The sequence below is a fragment of the Orcinus orca genome, chromosome 19 (assembly GCF_937001465.1).
Source record: "Orcinus orca chromosome 19, mOrcOrc1.1, whole genome shotgun sequence".
NCBI lineage: Eukaryota > Metazoa > Chordata > Mammalia > Artiodactyla > Delphinidae > Orcinus > Orcinus orca.
In genome coordinates, this window is record NC_064577.1 from 49,341,716 (window position 1) to 49,368,294 (window position 26,579).

General features: G+C 39.5%; 1 protein-coding gene across 8 annotated transcripts in view; it reads left to right on the forward strand.

Annotated features, from left to right (window-relative positions):
* Positions 1-26,579, forward strand: part of BCAS3 (BCAS3 microtubule associated cell migration factor) — a 575,920-nt gene that overhangs the window by 352,263 nt on the left and 197,078 nt on the right. Inside the window, exon 24 of one of the 8 annotated variants that reach the window (XM_033431622.2) lies at positions 13,579-14,010. The exons of the other annotated variants lie outside the window; for them this stretch is intronic. Within the exon in view, the coding sequence (XP_033287513.2) occupies positions 13,579-13,592 (14 nt within the window). The 3' untranslated portion in view covers positions 13,593-14,010. Of the gene's footprint in view, positions 1-13,578; positions 14,011-26,579 lie in introns of those variants that run through there. 8 annotated transcript variants of the gene reach the window in all.

The window sequence follows — 26,579 nt, forward strand, 5'->3', positions numbered from 1 at the left end:
CTCAGGGTATATGCCCAGTAGTGGGATTACTGGGTCATATGATAGTTCTTTTTTTTTTAATATAAGTTTTAATTAATTAATTTTTGGCTGTGTTTGGTCTTCATTGCCACGCACCAGCTTCCTCTGGTTGTGGTCAGCGGAGGCTGCTCTTTGTTATGGAGCACGGGCTCTAGCCGTGCGGGCTTCAGTAGTTGTGGCACATGGGCTTCAGTACTTGTGGCATTCAGGTTCAGTAGTTGTGGCTCACGGGCTCTAGAGCACAGGCTCAGTAGTTGTGGCACATGGGTTTAGTTGCTCTGCGGCATGTGAGATTTTCCCGGACCAGGGCTCAAACCCGTGTCCCCTGCATTGGCAGGTGGATTCTTAACCACTGCGCCACCAGGGAACTCCCCATATGGTAGTTCTATTTTTAGTTTTTTAAGGAACCTCCATACTGTTTTCAATACTGGTTGTATCAACTTACATTCCCAACAACAGTGTAGGAGGGTTGCCTTTTCCCCACACCCTTTCCAGCATTTTTTGTTTCTAGGTTTTTTGATAATGGCTATTCTGACCAGTGTGAAGTGACACCTCATTGTAGTTTTTTTTTTTTTTTTTTTTTTTTTGGGTACACGGGCCTCTCACTGTTGTGACCTCTCCCGTTGCGGAGAACAGGCACTGGACGTGCAGGCTCAGCAGCCATGGCTCACGGGCCCAGCCGCTCCGCGGCATGTGGGATCTTCCCGGACGGGGGCACGAACCCGTGTCCCCTGCATCGGCCGGCGGACTCTCAAACACGGCGCCACCAGGGAAGCCCCTCATTGTAGTTTTGATTTGCATTTCTCTAATAATTAGTGATGATGAGCATCTTTTCATGTGCCTCTTGGCCATCTATATGTCTTCCCTGGTGAAATGTCTATTTAGATCTTCTGCCCATTTTTTAGCTGGATTGTTTGTTTTTTTGATATTGAGCCCCATGAACTGTTTGTATATTCTGTAGATTAATCCTTTGTCTGTTGTTTCACTTGCACATATTTTTCTGCCATTCTGAGAGTTGTCTTTTTGTCCTGTTTATGGTTTCCTTTGCTGTGCAAAAGCTTTTAAGTTTAATTAAGTCCCATTTGTTTATTTTTGTTTTTATTTCTGTTACTCTAGGAAGTGGGTCAAAAAAGATCTTACTGTGGTTTATGTCAAAGAGTGTTTTTCCTATGTTTTCCTCTAAAAGTTTTATAGTATCTGGTCTTATATTTAAGTCTTTAATCCATTTGGAGTTTATTTTTGTGTATGGTGTTAAGTAGTGTTCTAATTTCATTCTTTTACATGTAGCTGTCCAGTTTTCCCCACACCACTTACTGAAGAGGCTGTCTTTTCTCCATTGTATGTTCTTGCCTCCTTTGTCATAAATTAGGTGCCCATATGTGTGTGGGTTTATCTCTGGGCATTCTATCCTGTACCATTGATCTATATTTATGTTTTTGTGCCTGTACCATACTGTCTTGATTACTGTAGCTTTGTGGTGTAGTTTGAAGCTGGGGAGCCTGATTCTTCCAACTCCATTTTTCTTTCTCAAGATTGCTTTGGCTATTCGGGGTCTTTTGTGTTTCCATACAAATAGTAAGATTTTTTCTTGTAATTCTGTGAAGAATGCCATTGGTAGTTTGATAGGGATTGCATTGAATCTGTAGATTGCTTTGGGCAGTATAGTCATTTTCACAATATTGATTCTTCCAATCCAAGAACATGGTATGTTTCTCCATCTGTTTATGTCATCTTTAATTTCTATCATCAGTGTTTTACAGTTTTCTGAGTACAAATCTTTTGCCTCCTTAGGCAGGTTTATTCCTAGGTATTTTATTCTTTTTCTTGCAGGGGTAAATGGGAGTGTTTCCTTAATTTCTCTTTCTGATTTTTCATTGTTGGTGTATGGGAATGCCAGAGATTTGTGTGCATTAATGTATCCTGCAACCTTACCAAATTCACTGATTAGTTCTAGTAGTTATCTGGTGGCATATTTAGGATTTTCTATGTATAATATCATGTCATTGGCAAATAGTGACAGTTTTACTTCTTCTTTTCCAATTTGTATTCCTTTTATTTCTTTTTCTTCTCTGATTGCTGTGGCTAGGACTTCCAAAACTATGGTGAATAAGAGTGGCGAGAGTGGACATCCTTGTCTTGTTCCTGATCCTAGTGGAAATGCTTTCAGTTTTTCACCATTGAGTATGATGCTTGCTGTGGGTTTGTCATATATGGCCTTTATTATGTTGAGGTAGGTTCCCTCTATGCCCATTTTGTGGAGAGTTTTTACCATAAATGGTGTTGAATTTTGTCAAAAGCTTTTTCTGCATCTACTGAGATGATCATATGGTTTTTATTTCTTAATTTGTTAATGTGGTGTATCATATTGATTGATTTGCATATATTGAAGAATCCTTGCATCCCTGGGATAAATCCCACTTGATCGTGGTGTATTCTTTTAATATGCTGTTGGATTCTGTTTGCTAGTTTTTTGTTCAGGATTTTTGCATCTATGTTTATCAGTGATATTGGTTTATAATTTTCTTTTTTGTGATATCTTTTTCTGGTTTTGGTATCAGGGTGATGGTGGCTTTGTAGAATGAATTTGGGAGTGTTTCTCCCTCTGCCATTGTTTGGAAGAGTTTGAGAAGGATCCGTGTTAGCTCATCTCTAAATGTTTGATAGAACTCGCCTGTGAAGCCATCCGGTCCTGGACTTTTGTTTGTTGGAAGATTTTTACTTACGGTTTCAATTTCATTACTTGTGATAGGTGTGTTTATATTTTCTAATTCTTCCTGGTTCAGTCTTGGAAAATTGTACCTTTCCAAGAATTTGTCCATTTCTTCATGGTTGTCCATTTTATTGGCATATAGTTGTTTGCAGTAGTCTCTTATAATCCTTTGTATTTCTGCAGTGTTGGTTGTGACTTCTCCTTTTTCATTTCTAATTTTATTGATTTGCATCCTCTCCTTCTTTTCTTGAGGAGTCTGGCTAAGGGTTTATCAATTTTGTTTATCTTCTCAAAGAGCCAGCTTTTAGTTTTATTGACCTTTGCTATTATTTTCTTTGTTTCTATTTCATTTATTTCTGCTCTGATCTTTATGATTTCTTTCTTTCCACTGACTTTGGGTTTTCTTTGTTCTTCTTTCTCTAGTTGTTTTAAGTGTAGGTTTAGATTGTTTACTTGAGATTTTTCTTGTTTCTTGAGATGCAATTGAATTGCTATAAACTTCCCTCTTAGAACTGCTTTTGCTGCATCCCATAGGTTTTGGGTCATCATGTTTTTGTTGTCATTTGTTTCTATGTATTTTTTTATTTCTTCTTTGAGTTCTTCAGTGATCTCTTGGTTATTTAGTAGCGTACTGTTTAGCCTCCATGTGTGTGTTTTTTTTTTTTTACAGATTTTTTCCTGTAATTGATTTCCAATCTCATAGCGTTGTGGTCAGAAAGGATGCTTGATACGATTTCAGTTTTCTTAAATTTTCCGAGGCTTGATTTGTGACCCAAGATGTGATCTATCCAGGAGAATGTTCCATGTGCACTTGAGAGGAAAGTGTATTCTGCCACTTTTGGGTGGAATGTTCTATAAATACCAATTAGATCTCTATCTGGTCTATTGTGTCATTTAAAGCTTGTGTTTCCTTATTTATTTTCTGTTTGGATGATCTGTCCGTTGGTGTAAGTGGTGTGTTAAAGTCCCCTAATACTATTGTGTTACTGTCAATTTCTCCTTTCATGGTTGTTAGCATTTGCCTTATGTGTTAAGGTGCTCCTGTGTTGGGTGCATAAACATTTATAATTGTTATATCTTCTTCTTGGATTGATCCTTTGGTCATTATGTAGTGTCCCTCCTTATCTCTTGTAACAGTCTTTATTTTAAAGTCTGTTTTACCTGATACAAGTATTGCTGCTCCAGCTTTCTTTTGATTTCCATTTGCATGGAATATCTTTTTTCATCCCTTCACTTTCAGTCTGTACATGTTCCTAGTTCTGAAGTGGGTCTCTTGTAGACAGCATATATATGGGTCCTGTTTTTGTGTCCATTCAGCAAGTCTGTATCTTTTGGTTGGGGCATTTAATCCATTTACATTCAAGGTTGTTATTGATATCTATGTTCCTATGACCATTTTCTTAATTGTTTTGGGGTTTTTTTGTGTGTGTCTTTTTCTTCTGTTGTGTTTTCTGCTTAGAGAAGTTTCTTTAGCATGTGTTGTAAAGCTGGTTTGGTGGTTCTGAATTCTCTTAGCTTTTGTTTGTCTGAAAAGCTTTTGACTTCTCCCTCAAATTTGAATATGATCCTTGCTGGGTAGAGTAATCTTGGTTGTAGGTTTTTCTCTTTCATCATTTTAAGTACATCCTGCCACTCCCTTCTGGCCTGCAGAGTTTCCACTGAAAAATCAGCTGATAACCTTACGGGGATTCCTTGTATGTTATTTTTTGTTTTTCCCTTGCTGCTTTTAATAATTTTTCTTTGAATTTAATTTTTGTTAGTTTGATTAACATGTGTCTTGGTGTGTTTTTCCTAGGGTTTATCCTGTATGGGACTCTCTGTGCTTCCTGGACTTGGGTGACTATTTCCTTTCCCATGTTAGGGAAGTTTTCCACTTCAAAAGGGTGATTTGTATGATGAGTCAGATATTGCTCAATAAAGCTGTTTTTAAATAAAAAGATTTGGTTTACTAATAGCTGTTACCAGTGGCACTGTTATTGTGTACTGTGAATGAGTGTTTTGGGTTTTTTTTTGTCTTCTAGAATAGTTGCTGGTGCAACTCCTTGTGTCACATACTGTGCTAGTTGATGCCAAACATACATTATCTTCTTAATACTGAACAAGCCTGGGAAGTTGACCTGATTTTTGCTTCTTTCTTTTTTGGCAAATTCAGATGTAGAGAGATTCAGTAACTTGCTCAAAAGTCATGTAACTAGTGAGCATGTATGAAGGGATACAGGACTTAGCTCCTATCTGGTTTCAAAACCTTTGTTTGTATCATTTGACCATGTTGCTTCCGCAAGCCAGTTATTAGCCAGAGGAAGCCTATCTTCTTGGTTAGGCGAAAATGCACGTACCTACTAAGGACAATATGTGTATATAGCAGATGTGAGGATTTTTAAAATAAGGGGAACACTATTTTTGTCCAAAATGCTTAGCACTGAGTTTCTCATTGGTAGAACAGCCCATATGCTCTATGGACCATGGTGGAGTTTTTGTTTTGTGGGAGTTGTAGTTGTTTTGGTTGGTTTGTTTTCTTTGAGTCTGCCAAGGGACCACGTTTTTTTTTTCATGTTTTTAGATCCTGAGGTGGTGGGGACTCTAGTCTGAAACATCATAACGATTTGATTCTCAGCCTAGAAATAAAAGAACAAACTTGATAGGTGGCATTATCAGTTCTATCTTTCACTTTGTCTTGAAGCCATGGCACTAAAGCAAATATGACCTATGAGACCGGTCATCCTTAGAATGGCACTGTGCAATAGAACTTTCAGTGATGATGGAAAAGTGCTGATCTTTGCTGTCCAATATGAGAGCCACGTGTAGCCTTTGAGCACTGGAGGGGTGATGAATGTAACTAAGGAACTATATTTCAAATTTAATTATGATTCATTGAAATTTAAATAGCCATTTGTGTATACTGACAATCAGATTGGACAGCACAGCTTTAGAAGTCTTCACTTTGATAAAACCACAAATCTAAGCTTAACCCCAGAAAATATCTTAGGGGTCAGAGGCCCCAGTTTCAGATTGAGTAAAGGGAGCCCAGTCTTAGATTGAATAAATGACCAGTGTTGAATACATATGGAGAGTGTAGGAATATCTACTTTCACAGCACAATTGAATAAGTTATTGTTATACTACAGCTATGTGACTTGTAGAAGGACAAACTTACTCTGTAGGGGATATACTTCAACAATTATAAACATTTTCTAGTAAGCAATTTTGCATTTTTCTGTTGACTTGATTATTATAGTGATAAAATAAATTATCCATCCAGGGGCAATGTTGAGACATTGAGAAATAAAATGGAGAATGTAGTGTATTTGATTGTTTTAGGTGTTTAAGAATTGTTGTTGGAGTAAGAGTCTTACTTTGTTGAAATGCTAGGAATTCTTACCATAACATTTGATTTTTGGCTCTTGGTCCAAATGACAGCTATATTTAGGAATTCAGCAGAAAACTAACAAAATTTTTCTTCTTTGGGGATATTGCTTTCAGAAGATGTAGTGTTTTGGGGGACTTCCCTGGTGGCACAGTGGTTAAGAATCCACCTGCCAATGCAGGGGACACAGGTTCGAGCCCTGATCTAGGAAGATCCCACATGCCACGGAGCAACTAAGCCCGTGTGCCAAAACTACTGAGCCCACGTGCCACAACTACTGAAGCCCGCACACCTAGAGCCCGTGCTCTGCAACGGGAGAAGCCACCACCATGAGAAGCCTGTGCACCGCAACAAAGAGTAGCCCCTGCTCACCACAACTAGAGAAAGCCCACGCACAGCAACAGACCCAATGCAGTAAAAATTTTAAAAAAAAAGAAAAGAAGATGTAGTGTTTTGGAATACTTTTCGTATTCATAATATTTTAATTATGATGAGTATAAAAATATTAAGTTGTAAAATTTTCATCAGCAACACATTCATAAAAAGGAGAGAAACACTTTATTTCAAATGCCACCCTAAATTAGCTCTTATCTTTGACAAGTTATATTTAAACTCATTTTTTGCCTTTGCTTGTGTGTTCATTACATCTATTAGATCTAGGAAAAAAGCAACTCAATTATAAGGAGACAGAGATGAGTTTTATTTTTGGATTTTCAAGAGTTATTGTTTTCTTTTTGACTTTTTATTTTATATTGGAGTATAGCTGATTAGCAATGTTGTGTTAGTTTCAGGTGTACAGCAGAGTGATTCAGTTATACATATACTTGTATCTATTCTTTTTCAAATTCTTTTCCCTAGTAATAGATTGTTACTATTGTTAATATTGAGCAGAGTGCCCTGTGCTATACAGTAAGTCCTGATGGTTATCTATGTTATTTTTTTTATTTGTATTACTATTTCTTTTTTGATGTGGACCATTTTTTAAGTCTTTATTTGTTACAATATTGCTTCTGTTTTGTTTTGGGTTTTTGGCCACGAGGCATGTGGGATCTTAGCTCCCCAACCAGGGATCAAACCTGCACCCCCTGCATTGGAAGGTGAAGTCTTAACCACTGGACTGCCAGGGAAGTCCCATAGTTGTCTATTTTAAATATAGCACTGTGTATATGTCAATCCCAAGTGCCATTTTAGAAATATAACTGGGAGGTGGGGACAGAAAGGGGTCCGTGGTGTTGGAAGGACTGGGGCCTGCACGTGTGCTTTGGCATATGTGTGTTTGTAGTACTGACTCTTAGATTTCCCCCGAGGGTAGTTTTATTTTATTTATTTATTTATTTTTGGCTGCGTTGGGTCTTCGTTGCTGTGCGTGGGCTCTCTCTCGTTGCGGCGAGTGGGGGCTACTCTTCGTTGCAGTGCACGGGCTTCTCGTTGCGGTGGCTTCTCGTGTTGTGGAGCACAGGCTCTAGGCATGAGGGCTTCAGTAGTTGTGGTGTGCAAGCTCAGTAGTTGTGGCACACAGGCTCGGTAGTTGTGGCACACAGGCTCAGTAGTTGTGGCACACGGGCTTAATTGCTCCGCAGCATGTGGGATCTTCCCAGACTCAAACCCATGTCCCCTGCATTGGCAGGTGGATTCTTAACCACGGAGCCACCAGGGAAGTCCCGTGGTTATATTTTAAAAGTAATAGTATGTGCATTTCGTGCTGCATTTAAAATGGATAACCAACAGGAGTTCCTGTTAATTTTTTATTTATGTTTATTTTGCCCTAGCATGTACCTTGTATTAATTGCTAGTGGTTGAAATTCTGAAGTCTAGGTGCATTCTTCACTTGATCTTAGCCAAAAGGCCAAGAAACGTAAGGTGCATTCTCAAAGATTATACATTATTCTCCTTAGAGTTACAGATGACCTAATCTAAAAATTTGGAAGACTTTAAAAGAAAAAAAAAGCATAAAGATATTTTTTTCCCTTCCCCATTTCCCGACTTGCTCCTTTTAAGGAAGTGTGATGAAATTAAAGATGTCTGTGATCTGGCTGAAAGAGGTTCACAAACACTGTTTCCATATTTGTGGTTTTGGTATTTCCTCCTACACATGTGTCTTCCTTCTTCAGTTTCTTACTCACTCTGTCAGGAGAGAATTGGCTGCTCTTTCTGTGTACTGTGCGTATATCAGATGGGCTCAGTGGGGGCTTTGTAGCAGAAACCATAAAGTCCAGGAGTTGGTGAGCCAGTTAAGAAATTTCCCTCAAAGAATTCCTTGTGTGGACTGCTTATCAGAAAAGATGTAAATGTTATTACTGATGGTTTCCTAGATATCAAATATGCAGCACAGTTCAGTGTGATTAAAAGTCACTGTGCTCCATGCTCTAAGGGGTACAAAAAATGAAAAGGGTATGCTCCCTGACCCTTAGAAACTTGGAATTCAGGGGATAAAAATCAAACTCTAGTGACCATAGTAGAAGACCAATCAAGTCCTCTCAGAGTACAAATAAGGGAAAATGAGTTCTAACTGGGGCGATGAGAGACAGTTGTGTGAAAAAAAAAAAAAAAAAAAAGCCATTTGAGCTAAATGTTGAGAAATAGGTAGAATTTTGATAGGTAAAGATTCAAGAAATGGACTCCTATTGGCAAGAAGCAAAGGCACCAAGTCAGACACATAATAATTTGAGGACAACCTGGAGTCTGCTTTGAATATATAGGAGGGGATATGTGCGGGGAAGTTTGGGAGCTTCAGCTGTCTAGGGAGGTTATGACCAGACAGTGAAAGGAAAGTGCTGGTAGAAGAGTTGGAATAGAGGACAAGGAATGAAAAGTGTTTGAGGTGATGAGTGATCTGTTTAGGAAGACTGTCCTAGCAGCAGGATTGAATAGGTGTGGTAAAGGCTAAAGAAAAGTAACCTTGTTAAGTGGTTATCACAGTCAGCCATTTACCTGGTAATCACACCAAGAGAGGCTTGATTTGTAAAGCCACATAACGCATATATGTGGCATCTAGAAAAATGGTACAGATGAACTGGTTTGCAAGGCAGAAATAGAGACACAGATGTAGAGAACAAATGTATGGACACCAAGGAGGGAAAGTGGGGCAGTGGGGGGTGGTAGTGGTGGTGGTGGGATGAATTGGGAGATAGGGATTGACATATATACACTAATATGTATAAAATAGGTAACTAGGACTTCCCTGGTGGCACAGTGGTTAAGAATCCACCTGCCAATGCAGGGGACATGGGTTCGAGCCCTGGTCCGGGAAGATCCCGCATGCCTCAGAGCAATTAAGCCCGTGCACCACAAGTACTGAGCCTGCGCTCTAGAGCCCGCGAGACACAACTACTGAGCCCACGTGCCACAACTACTGAAGCCCGCACGCGTAGAGCCTGTGCTCCACAACAGGAGAAGCCACTGCAATGAGAAGCCCGAGCACCACAACGAAGAGTAGCCCCCACTCGCCACAACTAGAGAAAGCCTGCGCACAGCAACAAAGACCCCACGCAGCCAAAAATAAATAAATAAAAATTTAAAAAATAGATAAATCATAAGAACCTGCTGTATAAAAATAAATAAAATAAAATTCGGAAAAAAAGGTTGCTAATCTTTCCTCTCCACCCCTGCCCCTTGACCCCAAGAAATAGTGCTCTGGCATTTGGCCATCTTAGGATAACTTTTGTACAACTTTGGAATGCAAAATAGAGAGAGAGAGAGAGAGAGAGAAAGAAAAGAATACTCTCATTATAAAGTCAGCAAAAAGCTTCTAGTTTGTGATTTTTTAATTAATAAGTAGGTAGACTGTTCTTACATAAAATGTGGATGTCCGTTCTTTATTAAATGACTGTATAACATTGGGCACATTACAGATTGTAATGTAGTAATTTGGTAGTGCATGATTTAAGATACATTTTGTCCCAATCTGCAAGTGTCCTGGTAAATGTTAAGTGAACGAAAAGCATGCCTCCCCATGCCCTTTGTTCATCTGAGTGATTTTTTTCAAAAGTATAATACTGAAATGGTGCAGGCTGAAGCCAAGTGAGAGACCATTGCCACCACTGCTACTTTCCATTATCAGTACTGTCACTTCTTGGCTTTGCTGTGGCTCACCTGTACAGATGCACTGGGCTGGTTCATTTAGATAAGGCAGCAAGCATTCATCCTCTATCCTGAGTCCTTACCCCGATATATTAATACTAATATAATTAATTATATAATTATATGTAATATAATGTAATATATTAATATTACATTCTTTATTTTATTTTTTTTTTTTTTTGCGGTACGCGGGCCTCTCACTGTTGTGGCCTCTCCCGTTGCGGAGCACAGGCTCCGGACGCGCAGGCTCAGTGGCCATGGCTCACGGGCCCAGCCGCTCCGTAGCATGTGGGATCTTCCTGGACCGGGGCACGAACCCATGTCCCCTGCATCAGCAGGCGGACTCTCAACCACTGCGCCACCAGGGAAGCCCTAATATTACATTCTTCAACCAAGGCTCCTTACATTTGTGTATGTGACATTCGATTTTTTTAAGGATCGACAGTTATAAACAGGTTGAAGCACCTTTGTTCTAGATTATGAGCTTATTGAAAGTTCCCATTAAACAATTATACTGAAATACTTAAGTTCTTAAAAGAAGTTTGTTGAGGGTTATGATTTACAAAAATGGAATATTTTTACCCCCATTTCTTCCTTCACTTCCTCCTTTCCACCTTATACATACCTCCTCTCTTTATTGGTATTTATCACATGTAAGATTCTCTTGCTTAATTCTTAAAAGTAAGCTACCATTTATTATTTATTATTCTTGGCTAAGCACTCTACACGTATTATTTCATTTAATCTTCTCAACAATTCTATGAGGGAATTATTATTCCAGTTTTAGAGATGAGGAGACAGGGAACCTGCCCAAGGATACAAAGTTAGTAATTGGCAGAGCCAAATTTACAACCAGGTCTGTATGACTGAAGCTGATGTCTTCACCACTGTACTTCCTTGACCACTGTAGAGTGTCTTCCTTGGTGCCAGACGATGTGACCCCAGTTTTGGTAATGGAGGAACACTGGTCCAAAATGTCTGTTTGCATAGAGGAGTCATAGACTTTTAAGAATGGAAGGGTATATGGAGGTCATCAGCCCTCATGTCAAACAAAAGTCCTGTGTATCTGAGACATGCTAGGTTTATCTAGATTCATGTAGGGAAATCCCTGGCGGTCCAGTGGTTAGGACTCCGTGCTTCCATTGAAGGGGGCAGGGGTTCAATCCCTGGTCGGGGGACTAAGATCCCGCATGCCACATGGCAAAAACAAAAAACAAACTAGATTCAGGTAGTGCCCTGGGTAGTTAGTACTAGTAACAACGACCTATGGGGAAGGGGAGAAGTTTATCATCAGAAAAAAATGATTTTTGGGTGGACGTGAAGGCCAAAAGAGGCCGTCACTGTGGAATAGTGTACTTGAAGGGTCTCTGCTTTTTCATGTACTGTGTCTGATTTGATGACATCTGGAATTTGCCTCAAAATAATACAGGAGGAGAGAGGTGGATGTGGATGGGGCAGGATTGGCCATGGCTTGATGGTTGTTGGGTTGTGTGAAGGATGCTTGGGTTTTATTATATTTTTCTGTCTATTTTGGTGGATGTTCAAAATCCTTCATAATAAAATGTTTTAGAAATTTAATTTGAAAGCCCTGTTTTCATGATTTTGTAGTGGTTAGATTATGTATATGTTTTCTTATCCAAAAGTCTCTTGGATGTTTTAGTCAAGAGAAGCATTTTTTCCTCGCGTTTATTCCCTCTTAGAATCTCCTTCCTCTCTTTTTTCTGAATATTTGTTAAAGAAAGGACTCAACTTTTCCAGTGCTGAAGCTAACTGTCAGCTGCCTATATGGCTGCAGTGTTGGGATAATTCATCTAATTTCTCTTATGAGTAACTTCTCTTTGACATTATTTTTGAACTCAAAGACTTGCTTGCATTGTTCTTGTTAGTAAAAAAAAAAAAAATCGCTAGGATGTACTTAGTAATTGGAGTCAGCTGCACTTAAGACTGTTCAGCCAGACTGTTATTTTAGCCTTCACTAGTAAGGTTTTTAACACCAGTTTGACCTTACTTTGAAACATTCTCAAAATACCATACTTTAATATCGATTTATATACTTTCCTACTAAGGCAGGGCAGGGTCCCTGGGGAAAAAAATAATGAAACTCTTACTTCCCACAAATACAAGAATCAAGGTAGATTTTTCTGGTTTTGTTTTTTAAAGAAAAATAGGGGAAGACTTTGGGTAAAGGTTTCCTTTGGTTAGGGCCTGATGTTTGCAAAAATGCATTCTGAGTATACAAGCGACAGAAATATAGGATACCTACAGATTAGGTGGGCTGATTCCCTTGGTGTGTGAAGATGGGAGACCAAATGCTCAATTTGTAGCCCCAAGCAGATGCTCAAAGAATTTGTTTCTGAATGCTAAATATTATACTATATTTCCCAGACTTCACGCCAGTTATACTTTAGGCAAGTAAAGTACAAATTTTATAAAATTTGCTGAAAATAACTTCTACGTTTCTGTTCATTCCAGAGGAGGACAGTGTTCTGATTCCTTCCTTCTCTTTGCTTTTTGCCATGGTCCCTCTTTTCTTGACCCGGGATAAACTCCCATCTGGTAGCATGTCAGAGGCAGAATAAATTTAGGAGTGTAGATATTCTTTTTTAACATAGATGGAGAGGGTTATAGTATTCTCAGGACTTCAATGCTTTCTCTGAGGACACAACTATCAGCAGATCCATATAAGGTAGCCGGACTGCTTCCCATCTCCTCCGAGCCTTCTGCACTCATGTCTAGATACCGTGATAGATCCAGTGCCTGTGAAGACCTGGAACATTTCAGACAATAACTCAGACTTGTTTTCTTATGCTATATATAGGAATTGAGCAAGTGTTTTATAATGAAATATCCCTCCAGGCACTCTGCATCTCCTGGTGATGCAAAACCCTCAGACACCCAGTAAACAGTCCTTTTTAAGTTTAAAATTCTTTCTTTTGGCTGCTTTATTTCTGTTACCTTTCTGAGATATTTGGCCCAATAGTTTTCATAAAATAATAAAATCTGTGAGAGATTAAAATTTTCTGATGATTGATCCTCAGTAGCTAAAAAATCGATTCTGTAACAATACAGCATTTCTCTGCATGGTCTTGAGCTTCCGTTCTTGGACTTTTATATTTGCTTTTATTAACGCTTTATTTTCTTGACTTCAAGTCAACAATTGGAATGGTTTTTGAGTGGCGGAGGAAGCTAAAGGTTAAAGATAATTTCTTAGTAAGTTGATTTACATCAAAGAATTACATCATCTAGATTAATGGAAATAATGATACTGGTGAGATTTCCAGACCAGGATCATTCCAGCATTTGGAGTACGTTCTCGGTGGCTCTAAACTTGTTTGGCTTACCCCCTAAGGTTTAAAACAGAAAAAATATAAAAGTGTTTAAATTTTTCTTTCTCTTTCCTTATCAGAAATATTCATTTAGACCATAACAACTGTTAGAACAAGATAACAACTCCAGGCCAGCTGTCAAATGTTTACCATTATCAAAACTCTCCCTGGAGGGAGATGCAACTTTGGCTCGCCTCACCGGCAGTAATTTAATTTTTCCTTCATTCTGACTCGGAAATGGCAGCATTTTTCAAAGCTTCCTCCCACTGATGGCTGAAATTTTCCTTGTGAAATGATTTCCACCAGTCTTGAATCTTTCTTGTTTCTGCCGTCTTCACCTTTGCTGATGGTTCTGCAACTCATCACCAGCTATGCAAACTGACAGTTCACATCCTGGGGCAGCAGCGGGGTCTGGCCTGCAGAAAGGAGCAGCCTGACCAAATTTACGCTCACAAGATCTCTTAATTCACAAAAGCATTTGCTCTAGTTCCTGTTCTCTGCTGCAGGGGCTTCGGAGAGGGAGTGGGGGTGGGGGCAGGACCGTTGGGAGAATGTTCTGAAGAAAAGAGAGGCTCTCTTCACACTCTACTGAGTACACAGACTTTGGAGATGAAAAACAGACGGAGAGAGGCATTTCCAACCATCTTGCTGATCTGCGCGGGAGTTCATTGAACTGTACAGCATAGCACCAGAGCCTCGTGTCATTTAATGTTCCTTCTTAAAATCGTTCTTAAATGTTCAGCAAAAATATCCCTCCCCCTTTGACTCAAGTTGACAAAGAATATAAAAATTAAAAAGGAAGAAAAGGCGAACTATCGCCGTGAGAATGACCAGAAATCACTTGGCTCTCTGGAGAGTTCTGCTGAATAGGAAAGTCCTCTTAACAAGAGTGGACAGAGGAAGTTTTAGGTTTGATCTGAACTTCATGTTCATGACAGATTTCATTTTTTTTCTTCCTTCACAAATTTCAACCCAGGCCACTTGTTTGCAGAAACTGCCAAACCTTCCCTGGCTGCTGCTAAGATGCTCCTGAAATTTGAGGTTGCCTTTTGTCTTCTTCTTGGTAGAGACATATTTTTGTCTTTTTCCCTGCAGCCCCTCAGCTCTTCTACAGAGGACTCATCCCTCTCTGCACAGTCTACCCCAGACAGACAGCTGGTGCGTTACTGTTTGTAGCACAAGATCACTTATGTACTTGTGAACCAGTTTGGGTCGGTCTGAAAATTGCTTTTGAACACAGATTGTTTATAATGACTGACCTCATACGCCTATTTCCACCCACTCCCTCCCCAGCTGTCTGAGACAACCTAATCAAAATGGTAGGTTGTTTGCCTGGCTTTGCGTATGGGACTGTAATTAAAGTAAAAATGAGAGAATCCTGCCGCTAGAGAGGCAGATTTGAATTCTAGGCTTCGCTCTTCCACTATGTTCTTCAATTTTTTTCCTTGTAATGCTCATGATCCCAGTGAAAGGGTGATAACACCATCAAGTCCCTAATTTGGATCCCGCTAATTCAAAATGTATGCTGATGCGGAATTGAACTATCTGGAAGTAAATTTTGTTATACAAATTGGTATCTTAAGTATTAGTTTACCGAAGAAACGAAAACTTTTCAAACACTTCTGCTGATGCAGTTAGCTGTGTACAGCATTCCTAATTACAGGTGCTTCTTTTTATCAACGTAGATCTAACAGAGTTCTACCTCTCAGCAAGTATTCTTCTGAAGTAGCACTCACCTGTTTCCTTGTTTGAGACTAGTGGTTTCCTGAGTTGCCTGAATTAGAGGTATTTTTATGTTCTCAACAATGCTTTGGGAATACACACTTGAGCTTACAAGTTGGTTAGGGATGCAAATACCAATACAAAATCGTATGTGCTAAATTCCAGAAGAAGCTTGATAAAAAGTAAGTGCTGGGCTTCCCTGGTGGCGCAGTGGTTGAGAGTCCGCCTGCCGATGCAGGGGACACGGGTTCGTGCCCCGGTCTGGGAGGATCCCACATGCCGCGGAGCGGCTGGGCCCGTGAGCCATGGCCGCTCAGCCTGCGCGTCCGGAGCCTGTGCTCCGCAGCGGGAGAGGCCACAACAGTGAGAGGCCCGCGTACCGCAAAAAAAAAAAAAAAAAGTAAGTGCTATAGGAACTTTAGATCGTAGAGATATTTGGAAGGTCTGAAGACAGCACATACATATATATATGCTGTTTTCAAAAAACTTTCCAAATATATATATAAAAACAAAATACATGGACGTTTTAAAAAATTATTTCCAGCACTTGATGTATTCTGTGCCACGTAAAATGTTTAGCTGATACCTGTGAAACCTCTCTCCATTTTGGAGTCAACGGATTTTATTTGGTGTAGTAGTTCTTTTATTGAGTATTTACTATGTACCAAACACTGTGCGCCAAACACAGTTCCAAACTCTGTTTTAAGCTATCCATGGAGGGTTCAAAAACTCAGATGCTCCGATGGCCAGGTTTAAGCCGGGGAACTGTATATAGCAAATTACCTGCATTTAAGGTTCTGTCGCTACTCCGTTCCATGTTGCTGTTGCCAGACCTTCCATTTAGTCAAGAGAGACAGGAAATTCACATTTTTATGGATATTTCCTGATTTTTAAACCAGTACAGGCCAAATAAAAGTTTGTGACTTTTGCATTATATACTCAACCCCGTTGTATCCTCACGACATCCCTACAAGATAGGGATAGTTATTAGTATCTGGCCACTTTCAGTATAGCCAATAAGTAGCAAAAGTAGAGCTTTACCCCCAGGCCTATCTCCAAAAACTACGGTGTTACTGGGCTCTCTCCTTTCTCCCCTAGATTTGTGGGGATGGAGCTGGGGATAGTTTTGGCAGAAAAGTGCTGTTTGGTTAAAGCCAGGCCCTTAACAAAATTATCACATCTTGTATTACTGTACCGTAGAGTGTCATCTTCCAGAGAACAGTTATGTATGGCTTGAGGGGAGTTAATTATAACAAGAAGGTATTGGTGACTATAAATATCAAACAAAAGCTCTGTTGCCTTTGCTGCAGATTTATTATTTCAACCTCATTGTACTTCTAGAAGAGCTACACAAATACTCTAAACCGTTTGTAGAGTTCTTCATTTCACAGAGTGGCAAAAGTGTTAGTGGCAATTTTACAAGGCCTGACCTTGACAGAGACAGAGGAGAAATCTGTAGTTCTCAGGATCTACTAAATATTCAATCACTTTTGTTAAAATTCTAATATGAACTTTGTGGCCTGAAGGAGTTAACACACCTCCACAAACCTGCCTTCAGCTGGTAAGATCAGGCCCGTGATTATTATTATATACAGCTGTAAAAAGCTGGTTACATAGCATAAATTGCATTGAAACACTTAGGCCACAAGATTACTCAAGAAGAATTGTATTGCTTGTTCAGTCATATATTTTGATCTTTATTGCTAGTAGTTTATTCTCCTGAGAGTTGGGGATTAGCCTTGCTTTTAATGTAAAAAGTGTATCTATGAGGGTAAAAATATAAAATGAAAATAGATTTTTAATGGCAACTTTGGTTCTTAGCATTAATTTTACATGCCTTTTTCATTCTGAACTTATAAACAGTTTGGAGAAACATATGAGAGATTTGTGAACAGGGGCAAGAGAGGGTCAAATGTATCAAATCCTTGGATTCCAGCAAATGTAGGATTTGTGGACAAGCAGAGAAGCACACATGTGTTGGGAATGTAAATTAAAATAAAACCTCACTTTGTGGAGACTTTGAGAAGCGAGCACACCACTTTATGGCGCATGTCTGAGGCGTTCATCTCCTTAATTAACCAAATATTAAAATAAACATTCATTTTATCAGTCTGCATTTTTTCCTCTCTGGATGAAAGTGTTTCAGGAAAAATCATAAAAGAATCTATGGTAGCTCAGAGAGGTTAAACTCAACAGTTGTTTTCTTTGAAGTCCCTGGCCATGAGGTTAATTGCCAAAACTGCTTGTGGAAAAGGTGGTAACAATTTAACAACACTGTACAACTGCAGAGACTTAGATGAATATCAGGTGTTTGCAGAAGTTTTTTTCCTCACAGGAAAAGGGGTGGGGAGGAGAGGAACAGAATGAGAAACAGGGGAAGAGGGAGGCCTGAATAAAGTCCCAGCTAAACAGCCAATAATTCTTTGTTTGCTTAGCCAATCATCCTGTAATTGGCCGGGAGGCTAATAGGAGTCTATTGATTGGTCAGGAGGAGTGCTTACTGTGGCTATTTTTACTGTATGCTTCCAGACAGAAGGCTGCAATTACTGGAGCTCTCATTCCCACTTTTTAGGGCCGTGGTCGCTCTGATTTATGAAACCCGATCAAGTTGCTCTTGGCAGTTTATGTTTTAAGTGTTGCCTTCTGGGTCTTTGCTGCTTATGGGTCAGTGTGCTATTTCTCATCATTTATTGTGGTCATTTGAATAGGTAAGCTTATTTATGACTTATTGAAGGAGGAATACATTAAAAATAATCACCACCACCCGCGTGGACTGAAAAGTGGGAACCATTGGACAAGCTGTGTGATAGAGCCCTACCTGCTCTAGAAATAGAAATTCTGCTCCCGGCGTAGAGTTCCCCATTGATCACGAGATAAAATAATGCAGTCCTCTTTTTTATCTGCCTTCCACAGACAGGTTTCTCAACTCTCCCCGTTCCTTTGCCTTCCTTGATTACACTTGGATTTGCTCTTGGAGACCTTTTAACAATCGGATTTGGTGGCTGCTGTTTTAGAGTTCAGGAAACTGAGGCCATGTTCAAAAATGACTTGCACCATCCAGACTGCTTCTGGAGCTTGTGGCATGGCTCTTCTGTCTTAACCCATCCTGACCTGGTCCTGACCCGGGCATTACTAATAAGGTACTTAACCTCATCATTTCATTTCTCACTTGCTAAACTTGACTATAAATCCTTCCGTTACTCAAGATCTTGGTTTTCCACCCTCGCTCAAACCTTCTTTGTAGTTCAGAGTTTCCTGGGAGCCCGGTTGAAGGGGCGTAAATCTCTACTGATGATAAGGCCCTGAGCCACAGATTTCTGGGGAGCCACATCTAGACGACCAGATTTCACCTGCACTGCCAGCTTGTCCCTTCAGGCCGTGATGACCACAGCTACTGCTGCTGCTACTGCTGCTGCTACTACTGCCTCCTGCTTCTCCTGCTTCTTTAATTTTGCTACTGCTATGAAAAAAAATACAAAACACGTTAAGGACTTCTGCAGATCCTCTCGTTGCTTCTAAAGATCTCCATCATTCAGCATCCACGTTTTGAATGACTGCCCCATTTCGGGGGCTCTTGCAAGTACTGTGGATACAGTGGCGATGACAGTAGACCACAGCTTTCCGAGCTGATCATGCTACCCCGAATGTGGCGAATGTTGCTAAAACCCAGCGAACTTCCTGTGAGAAGTGTGGCAAGCACCAACCCCACTATGTGACCCAGTACAAGAAGGGCAAAGATCCTCTGCCCACAGAGAGCAGCATTATGACAAGAAGCAGAGGCTATAGTAGGCAGACTAGGTTATCCTTTCCTTGAACTGGAAGGACATAAGAGAATCAAGTGATCCAGTTCTAAACTTCATGTTTCATTTTATTATGAAGAGTGTAAAATCTTGAGGTTACATTAAAAAAAAAAAACAAAAAAACCAGAACTATCCCAGTACTGCAGATTCCTGGTCATTTTCCTTTTGGAGAGAAAGGTGCCCTTGAGTTTGGTGGGTACACCTCCCTCTACAAAGCGGTGAAAGATAGGATTGCCCCACATGGCAGAGGAACTACCAACAGCCTCACAGAGTTTTTTCTATATGTGAACCACTTATTATTGAACTTTCTTATTTATGCTGTCTTGACATTGCAGGAGATAATGCCTTTCCTTGGTCCTTCTTTAAAAAATTTTCTTCCTGGACATCCCTGGTGGTGCAGTGGTTAAGAATCCACCTGCCAATGCAGGGGACACGGGTTTGAGCCCTGGTCCAGGAAGATCCCACATGCCGTGGAGCGACTAAGCCCGTGCACCACTACTGAGCCTGCACTCTAGAGACCGCGAGCCACAGCTACTGAGCCCGCGTGCTTCAACTACTGAAGCCCGTACACCTAGAGCCCGTGCTCCGCAGCAAGAGAAGCCACCGCAGTGAGAAGCCTGCACACCACAACAAAGAGTAGCTCCCACTCGCCGCAACTAGAGAAAGCCCACGCGCAGCAACTAAGACCCAATGCAGCCAAAAATAAAATTAATTAATTAATTAATTAAAAACCAATATACAGTTATAAAAAATTTTTTTTTCTTCCATCATCTTACTCTAACAGTTTTTCTCCTAATCCTCCTGAGTTCACTAGAGCTCGCAAGAACCTTGATAGTTTTCTCGTCTGTCCATTGTCCATAGAACTTTCTTTGTCTTCTTGTTGCTTCTGCAAATAAGAGTGGCCCTTTCCTGCCATGCCCTCCACCTCATTACCTCACTTTAGAAGTCTCTTCTGATTATGATTCCATCTTTTGTGAGTCTTTTCAACTATTCTGACTAACTTGTTATCATCGTGTTATGAGGTAGGAGTGTTAATCTGACCTCTCAGTGTGGCAGTTACTTGTATAACTTCTCATAATTGGATTTGGTGGCTGATATTTTAGAGTTAAGGCAACTGAGGCCATGTTCAAGGAAAGCGTAAAGGTTAGTGGCCAAATACCCCATAGGGTAGTCTGCCACCAGTTCCACTAGACTTTAAGAATATCACTCCTGCCTTTCACCCTGGTTCACATCTAGGCAAAATTACCTTTTCTCTTGGTTTTCTATTGGTTACGGTTTTTACTATGACTATCGTAAGGAAAGAGATGACTCAATGTGCTTAAAAGATCTGACCTCACCAACCCCCCCATTGTAATGTGACAGCTCCTATTTACTTAATTTGGAATTCACAAGAGAAGGTAGCTTGGTACTTTTAGACAGACCACGTGTTCTTTAGCCTTTGCTTTTTTCATTAGCCCCAAATCTCAGAGTCCCAGGGAAAGGTCCCTGAAATGCATTCTTTCCACCTCTGTATGCCTTTAGAATCCTTGTATTGGCTTGTTGTTTTCTGAATTTTTTGCTAAACTTCACTATTTAACTTCATTATCAACTTTAGTATCAGAACGCAACGGCATTTATAAGATTCTTTAGTAACATGGTGATATCTGAACTCCTATCTTCCCATTTGTGGGTAGAATCTGCTAGTGTTTTCCAAAGGAATTAACAAACAACCACCACCACCAACAAACATTTCAGAACAGTCCATGTTCTGCAACTAGCCAGTTTAAAGATCTCATCGTTTAAGTATCCCTTTACTGGTGATAAAGGAATTATGAGAAAGGAGAATAAACAGACAGCAATCCATTTTAAAGAAAGGAAGCAAGGGCTGAGTAAGTAAGCTTGGTGTTCATCCCCTGGGACTGCTTGGTTCTCTTGAAGGATTTTTCCTATAGATGTATGTCACACTGCCTTCCTTCAGTTTTGTTTTGTTTTGTTTTGAGCCAGTTATGTCCTTTGCTGGATAAGCATGTATAAAAAGGGAAGGGAGGGAGGGTGGAAGGAAGAAAGGGAGGGAGGGAGGAAGGAAGGAAGGAAGGAAGGAAGGAAGGAAGGAAGAAAAGAGATGGAGGGAGGGAGGGAGGGAGGGAGGAAGGATGGAGGGAAGGAACGAAGGAAGGAAAGGGAGGAAGGACAGACAGAATTGAGGGAGGAAGGAAGGAACGAACGAACGAACGAACGAAGGAAGGAAGGAAAAAGAAAACCCATGTAATAAAGCAGAGATTTTGAACTGCGTGTTGGAGCAAATGCAATATTTGGAGATAGAACTATTTATAAAACTTTGGGCGCTGACTCAGCCATGACACATTCACCTTTTTGGGAAAACTCAGGGAGATTTTTTTGGCAAAACTCCGTAACTTTGTTTTCATAGTTCCGGGACAAAACTACCACCACAGACTTTCACATTCTTGAGAACTAAAACATGACTTTATCAGTTAATCACCAGATTATTCATTATTTAATGTGTTTAATGTAAAAAGGAATAAAATCTATTGTGAATGAAGTTACTGTCACTAAATATAGTTTTGTTTTTAAAATGTAAACTTGAAGTGTTCTTTTGATTGAATGCAACTGTTTTTTGTGGGGGGTTTTTTTGGCTTGCAAAAGACAAAAGAAATCATTTCAGAAATGTGTTCCTGTCGCACTTTTCCTTGAAATTGTCTTTTGAATATGGGAAAGTGACCAATGCACAATACAGAGAATTTGTAATGAGACATTTCAGGCATCATGGAAGGTTCTTGCATAGCTCCCTCATGTGAGATGACCTCAACAAACTCATTTTGCTGTACAATGAAAAAAAAAGGCGTGAGAGGCTTACATGTGATAAAAATGTTTCTCCAGGGGGCTTCCCAGGTGGCACAGTGGTTGAGAGTCCGCCTGCCGATTCAGGGGACACGGGTGCGTGCCCCGGTCCGGGAAGATCCCACATGCCGCGGAGCGGCTGAGCCCGTGAGCCATGGCCGCTGAGCTTGCGCGTCCGGAGCCTGTGCTCCACAACGGGAGAGGCCACAACAGTGAGAGGCCCGCATACCGCAAAAAAAAAAAAAAAAAAATGTTTCTCCATCCTAGAGCATAGATTAAAGAAACTTTAACAGGGAGTAAAAATTTAATAAACATCGTTCGATATGAATTTCTGTGAACGTTATCAGAGACAAGTAGTAGTGGGCCAACTAAATTGGTATCTTTATAGGAAAGCTTGAATTGGGGCAATAAATATGTCCTGAGGCTTTGGTGGCATCATCAAGTATGTGTGCTTTATTCTTCGTGATTTATTGCTTTATCAACAGAAGTGAGCATTTGTGTTCAGAAATGGATAATTCACACTTAAATCTTGTTTTTCTGTGTTTAATCCAACTTAAATTACAGGTTGAGTGGTGGCAAAAAAAAGAAAAAGAAAACCCTCCAGAAAAAGTGTATTATTTAACTTGAATCTTAACTTGAATCTGTCACCCAATGCTGAGGTTTTACATCTGTCTAGGGGCAAACACTGCTGGTATTTGTCAATAAGCAAAAGAAAAATACTGACTTTCAGATAACAGGCATTTGGTGAACTGGCGACAGTCATGCAAGCGAGAATGCTCAAATGACTTCAGCTCTTTCTAGCTTCATTATGTCAGGCTGGCAGATCACATATGGCATTATGGAAATCAGCAAATGAAAACCATATTGATCACCATTGAGAACAAATGTAAAAAAGGTGGTCTCGAGGAGGAGCCCAAGAGAAGAATGCTTTCCTGGTCAACCTGATAGGCCCTTGTTAAGGCCTTTTAATCATTTATTAACGTAACCCTCCTTCTTCCCTTTCCACTCAGATTACCTCAGCCACAGAGCATCCTGCTCCATTTATCTTTTAATGTTTCCTTTATTTAATTTATTTTTAAGCTCTAAGTTATACTCTTATTTCAGAATTGAGTTTTACTTTTCATGGGATTGTTTTAAGTGACTTAAATGACTTTTCCCAACAAGCTCACCAGGCATTCAAAGGAAGAAAAGCATTTGCTGAGATTCACCTATCAGCAAATAATTTACTTGGTATGCACCACAACCAAAAGCAGAGAGACAGAGAGAGACAGTCAGCCAGACACGTTTGGAAAAAAAAAAAGGAGAGAGAGCGCGAGCGAAATCAGAGTTGTTCCTAAACCTAATTCTCTGGTTAAGGTTTGGGTCAATGTTTCAGTTTTAAAGTTTTTGGTTTTTGGGTTTTTTCACAGTTTGGAATTTAGCTTGGTACAGTTTCTTCAGGTCTAAAACTGAAATCTCAGTCCCCTTTCCTTTCTTTCTTCTCTCTGTGACTAAAGTAGGAAACTGGAGTTGTCTTTCATCTTGTTACTTTGGAAGGAAAATGGGAGTAATACTGGGTCTGCGTAAATAAAAGAGAAATGGGAATCTGGGGTTTGTGGAGGATTCTGTTTGCCTTGAGTTTCCTCACTGGAAACGCATCTTGGGTTTGCAGGTTTGCTGCTTTCCTAAATCACATTCAAACCTAGGTTTGACCGGGTTTGCTTCTCTCCCCGCCTCTTCCGTCCCTCTCTCTCTCATCCCCTCCAACCCCTGCCTCCCCTGACATTTTTTATGTGCTGGTTTATCGTTTAGTAAGAAATTTCAAAGGTGTTTTTTCATATGGAACTGTGTCCTTTTGTAGCTGATGAGTAACCTGTGGACGTGATCCTTTGGAATACTAATTGGCATATGACAATAATTGTTTCTACCCCACTTTGGGGCATAAATCAGTCCTAAGAAAGACTGACACACAAAAGAAATGTGGAATATAGATATAATTTAATGCCCTGAAACTGATGCATACAAACCAACTCTACGATGGACTCTTTCAAGAGTTATTTAGGAAATTGACAAAACTGAATATTTTCTAATTTTTTCCTTCTGAAACCACCTTTATAAAAAAAAAAAATAACCAAGAAACTCTTCAGCATTAAACAATTGAGGTTTCACTTTCCTATAAATTTAACATTGAATTCTGAGATATTCATTTAAAAAAATGTGTTTAATCTCTACGTGCTGTGGGTGATCAAATCATTGAACTTTCTTTTCGTCCTGGACTCCTTGTCTGTGGCCATTTGGGCATGATTCTTTTTATCTTTGCTTTCCTATGTTTCCTTTGCCTGCCCGGGCATTTTGAGGGAATATCTCTGATTGATTTGGATATCAAAAGATGTGCCACGTGTAGATCTAATTTATCTAAATAGAATCAAGAACTTTATTTTATTTTGGTTCTCCCCTGGGACTCCAAAGATATATTCAATAATGGATTTGAAAAATCCATGTATAAAATCTATTTTATGGTTTTATCTTCTTGCATACTCATTGATTCCTAAGTGCTTTTCCTTATAGACTCACATTACTGTCCCACGTTCCTCTCTGGGCTCTACATCAAACAGTGCAGGAATTACAGCAGGAGTGATATCTGGGGAAGAGCTACTCCCCTTGTTTGTTGCAGAAGAGCAGAACATTAAACAGTGAGTGGACTGTGCAGAAACGCTCTCCCTCTCCGGCTCTTTTTTTTTTTCTCTCTGCCTTCCTCTCTTCCTCTTTTTTTTCCACTCTTCCCTCTCCTTCTCTTCTTCTCTTTCTCTCTCTCCCCATTCCCAATGGGAGTGTTGTTTATAGAGCATTATAATTTATAACTGAAGAGAGTGGATTTAATTTCAGTGGAGAGGCTCGCCAGCAGGGCGCCAGCCTGCAATCATATGAATCAGCAAGCTGCAAACTCTATTGAATGGAAAGTATTATCGCTGGCCACAAACGGACACTGTTTCTCCTAAACAACTCCCTTGGTGCAGGAAGACCTTGTCTTCATTCATCTATTTTACATATCTACTTCTGTTTTAATTTTGCCATTTCCTAAAAGTGTTTTCTCTTTGGATTGCAACTTTTCTCTAACTACCTTATTTCCTGACTCAACATTGGAAACTGCTATTGTATATTTCTAGCTGATTCGATATTTCTTCTATCTCCATCCTTACCATGTATGGCTTTAGTTTTCCCTTCGCTTCTCCTTCCTGCATACAAGTCTTTTTTTTTCTTTTTAATGGGAGCTGTTAAACGTGCAAACAAGACTATGAAGAACCATTAGCATTAATATTGTAAAATGCTAGTCAATTTCAATCACCTACAATTTATTTAATCATGGATATTTTGCTTATAGTCAGATATTTTTTTCTACATTCACAGAAAGCTTTATTTTCTTGTCCTTCAAACTTCTGGGAGATGATTTCTTATTCGTTACGTGACCCATCAAATCTCTTGTAACGTTAGTACCTGCACCTTTATGCCAAGTTTTTGAAGCGTTTCGGTCATTTTTTAGAAAGCGTGCTAGAATATGTACATGACTTTTTGTGGTTGGTATTTGTTTTAATCCAACATCGACTGCTTTCATGTAATTAAGCTAAATCTCTGAGTCATTTTGAAAAATCAGATTAGACCGACAAGGCTGGTAACTTTTTCAAAAGTATTTTACTGAATTCATGTAGCTATTATAATTGTCGGTAATTTTGGTAGTGAATCTTTAGCTGAGATTAGACAGATTGCATTAATACTGCATCAGATATCAGGCTATCTTCATCCAGACTTTTGAATAATTTCCACATTCATGTCTTAACAATGAAATTCAAGTTGCAGTAATAGCCTGATTCTGATATTTGCTTAAAGAGAGAGGCATAGTACATGAGGCAGTAAGGAAACTCTAGTAAAGGAATTTTATTTAGACATCAGTGGAAAAACCAGACTAGTCTGACTACATTTCTTTAAAATGAAGGTCTTACGTATTTAGAAAATGTAGAAGTTAGCAAATAATGAAAATGCTAAAAGCTCAGAAAATTGATATGAAGTTCACAGGTTTCACTGTCAGAAATGTATTTTCTTGTATGTATATAAGGGAAAATTATTTCTATATCAGCTTGCATATTTTCTTGACACAATGTGACATCAGCAAATCAAATATATGTCCATAATTTTTCTCATTTAAAGCACAAACTTATGAATCCATACGTATTAATACATTTTCTCCTTTAAAAGCCTGAGAATAGCGTTACAGTCCTCACTGTCTCAGCTAGGATTTTTTTTTTTTTTGCTGCCTTTGATTACTTAATAAGAATTACACATAGGAACAGAAAATCAATATGTTTACTTCTGCTTATTTTCAAAATTGAACGTTGCTCTGTACTAATTTCAGAGAAGGTATACCCAGCGTCAGCTGAGAGAGGTTCTGTTCGGTTTAGTTTTAAATTCCTTGTGCTGGTAGCTGTCACCTCTAACAGCAATGAACTATCAAAAGAAGTGAAATTTCTTATCACTCCATTTTTATTCCAAGAAGTAGTATCTGAAATAAGGAAGAAAACTGTAAAGTGATTGCAGGCAAATGTATTTCTAAATCCTTTTATTCCTGACCTAAAATTAGTTGGTAAGCCTGACTCATGATATGTGGATTTTTATCAAATTAAGATTAGAAAAAGTACAGGCAGCTCCGTAATGAATATCTTTATACAGAGATCTTGTGCACTTTTAAC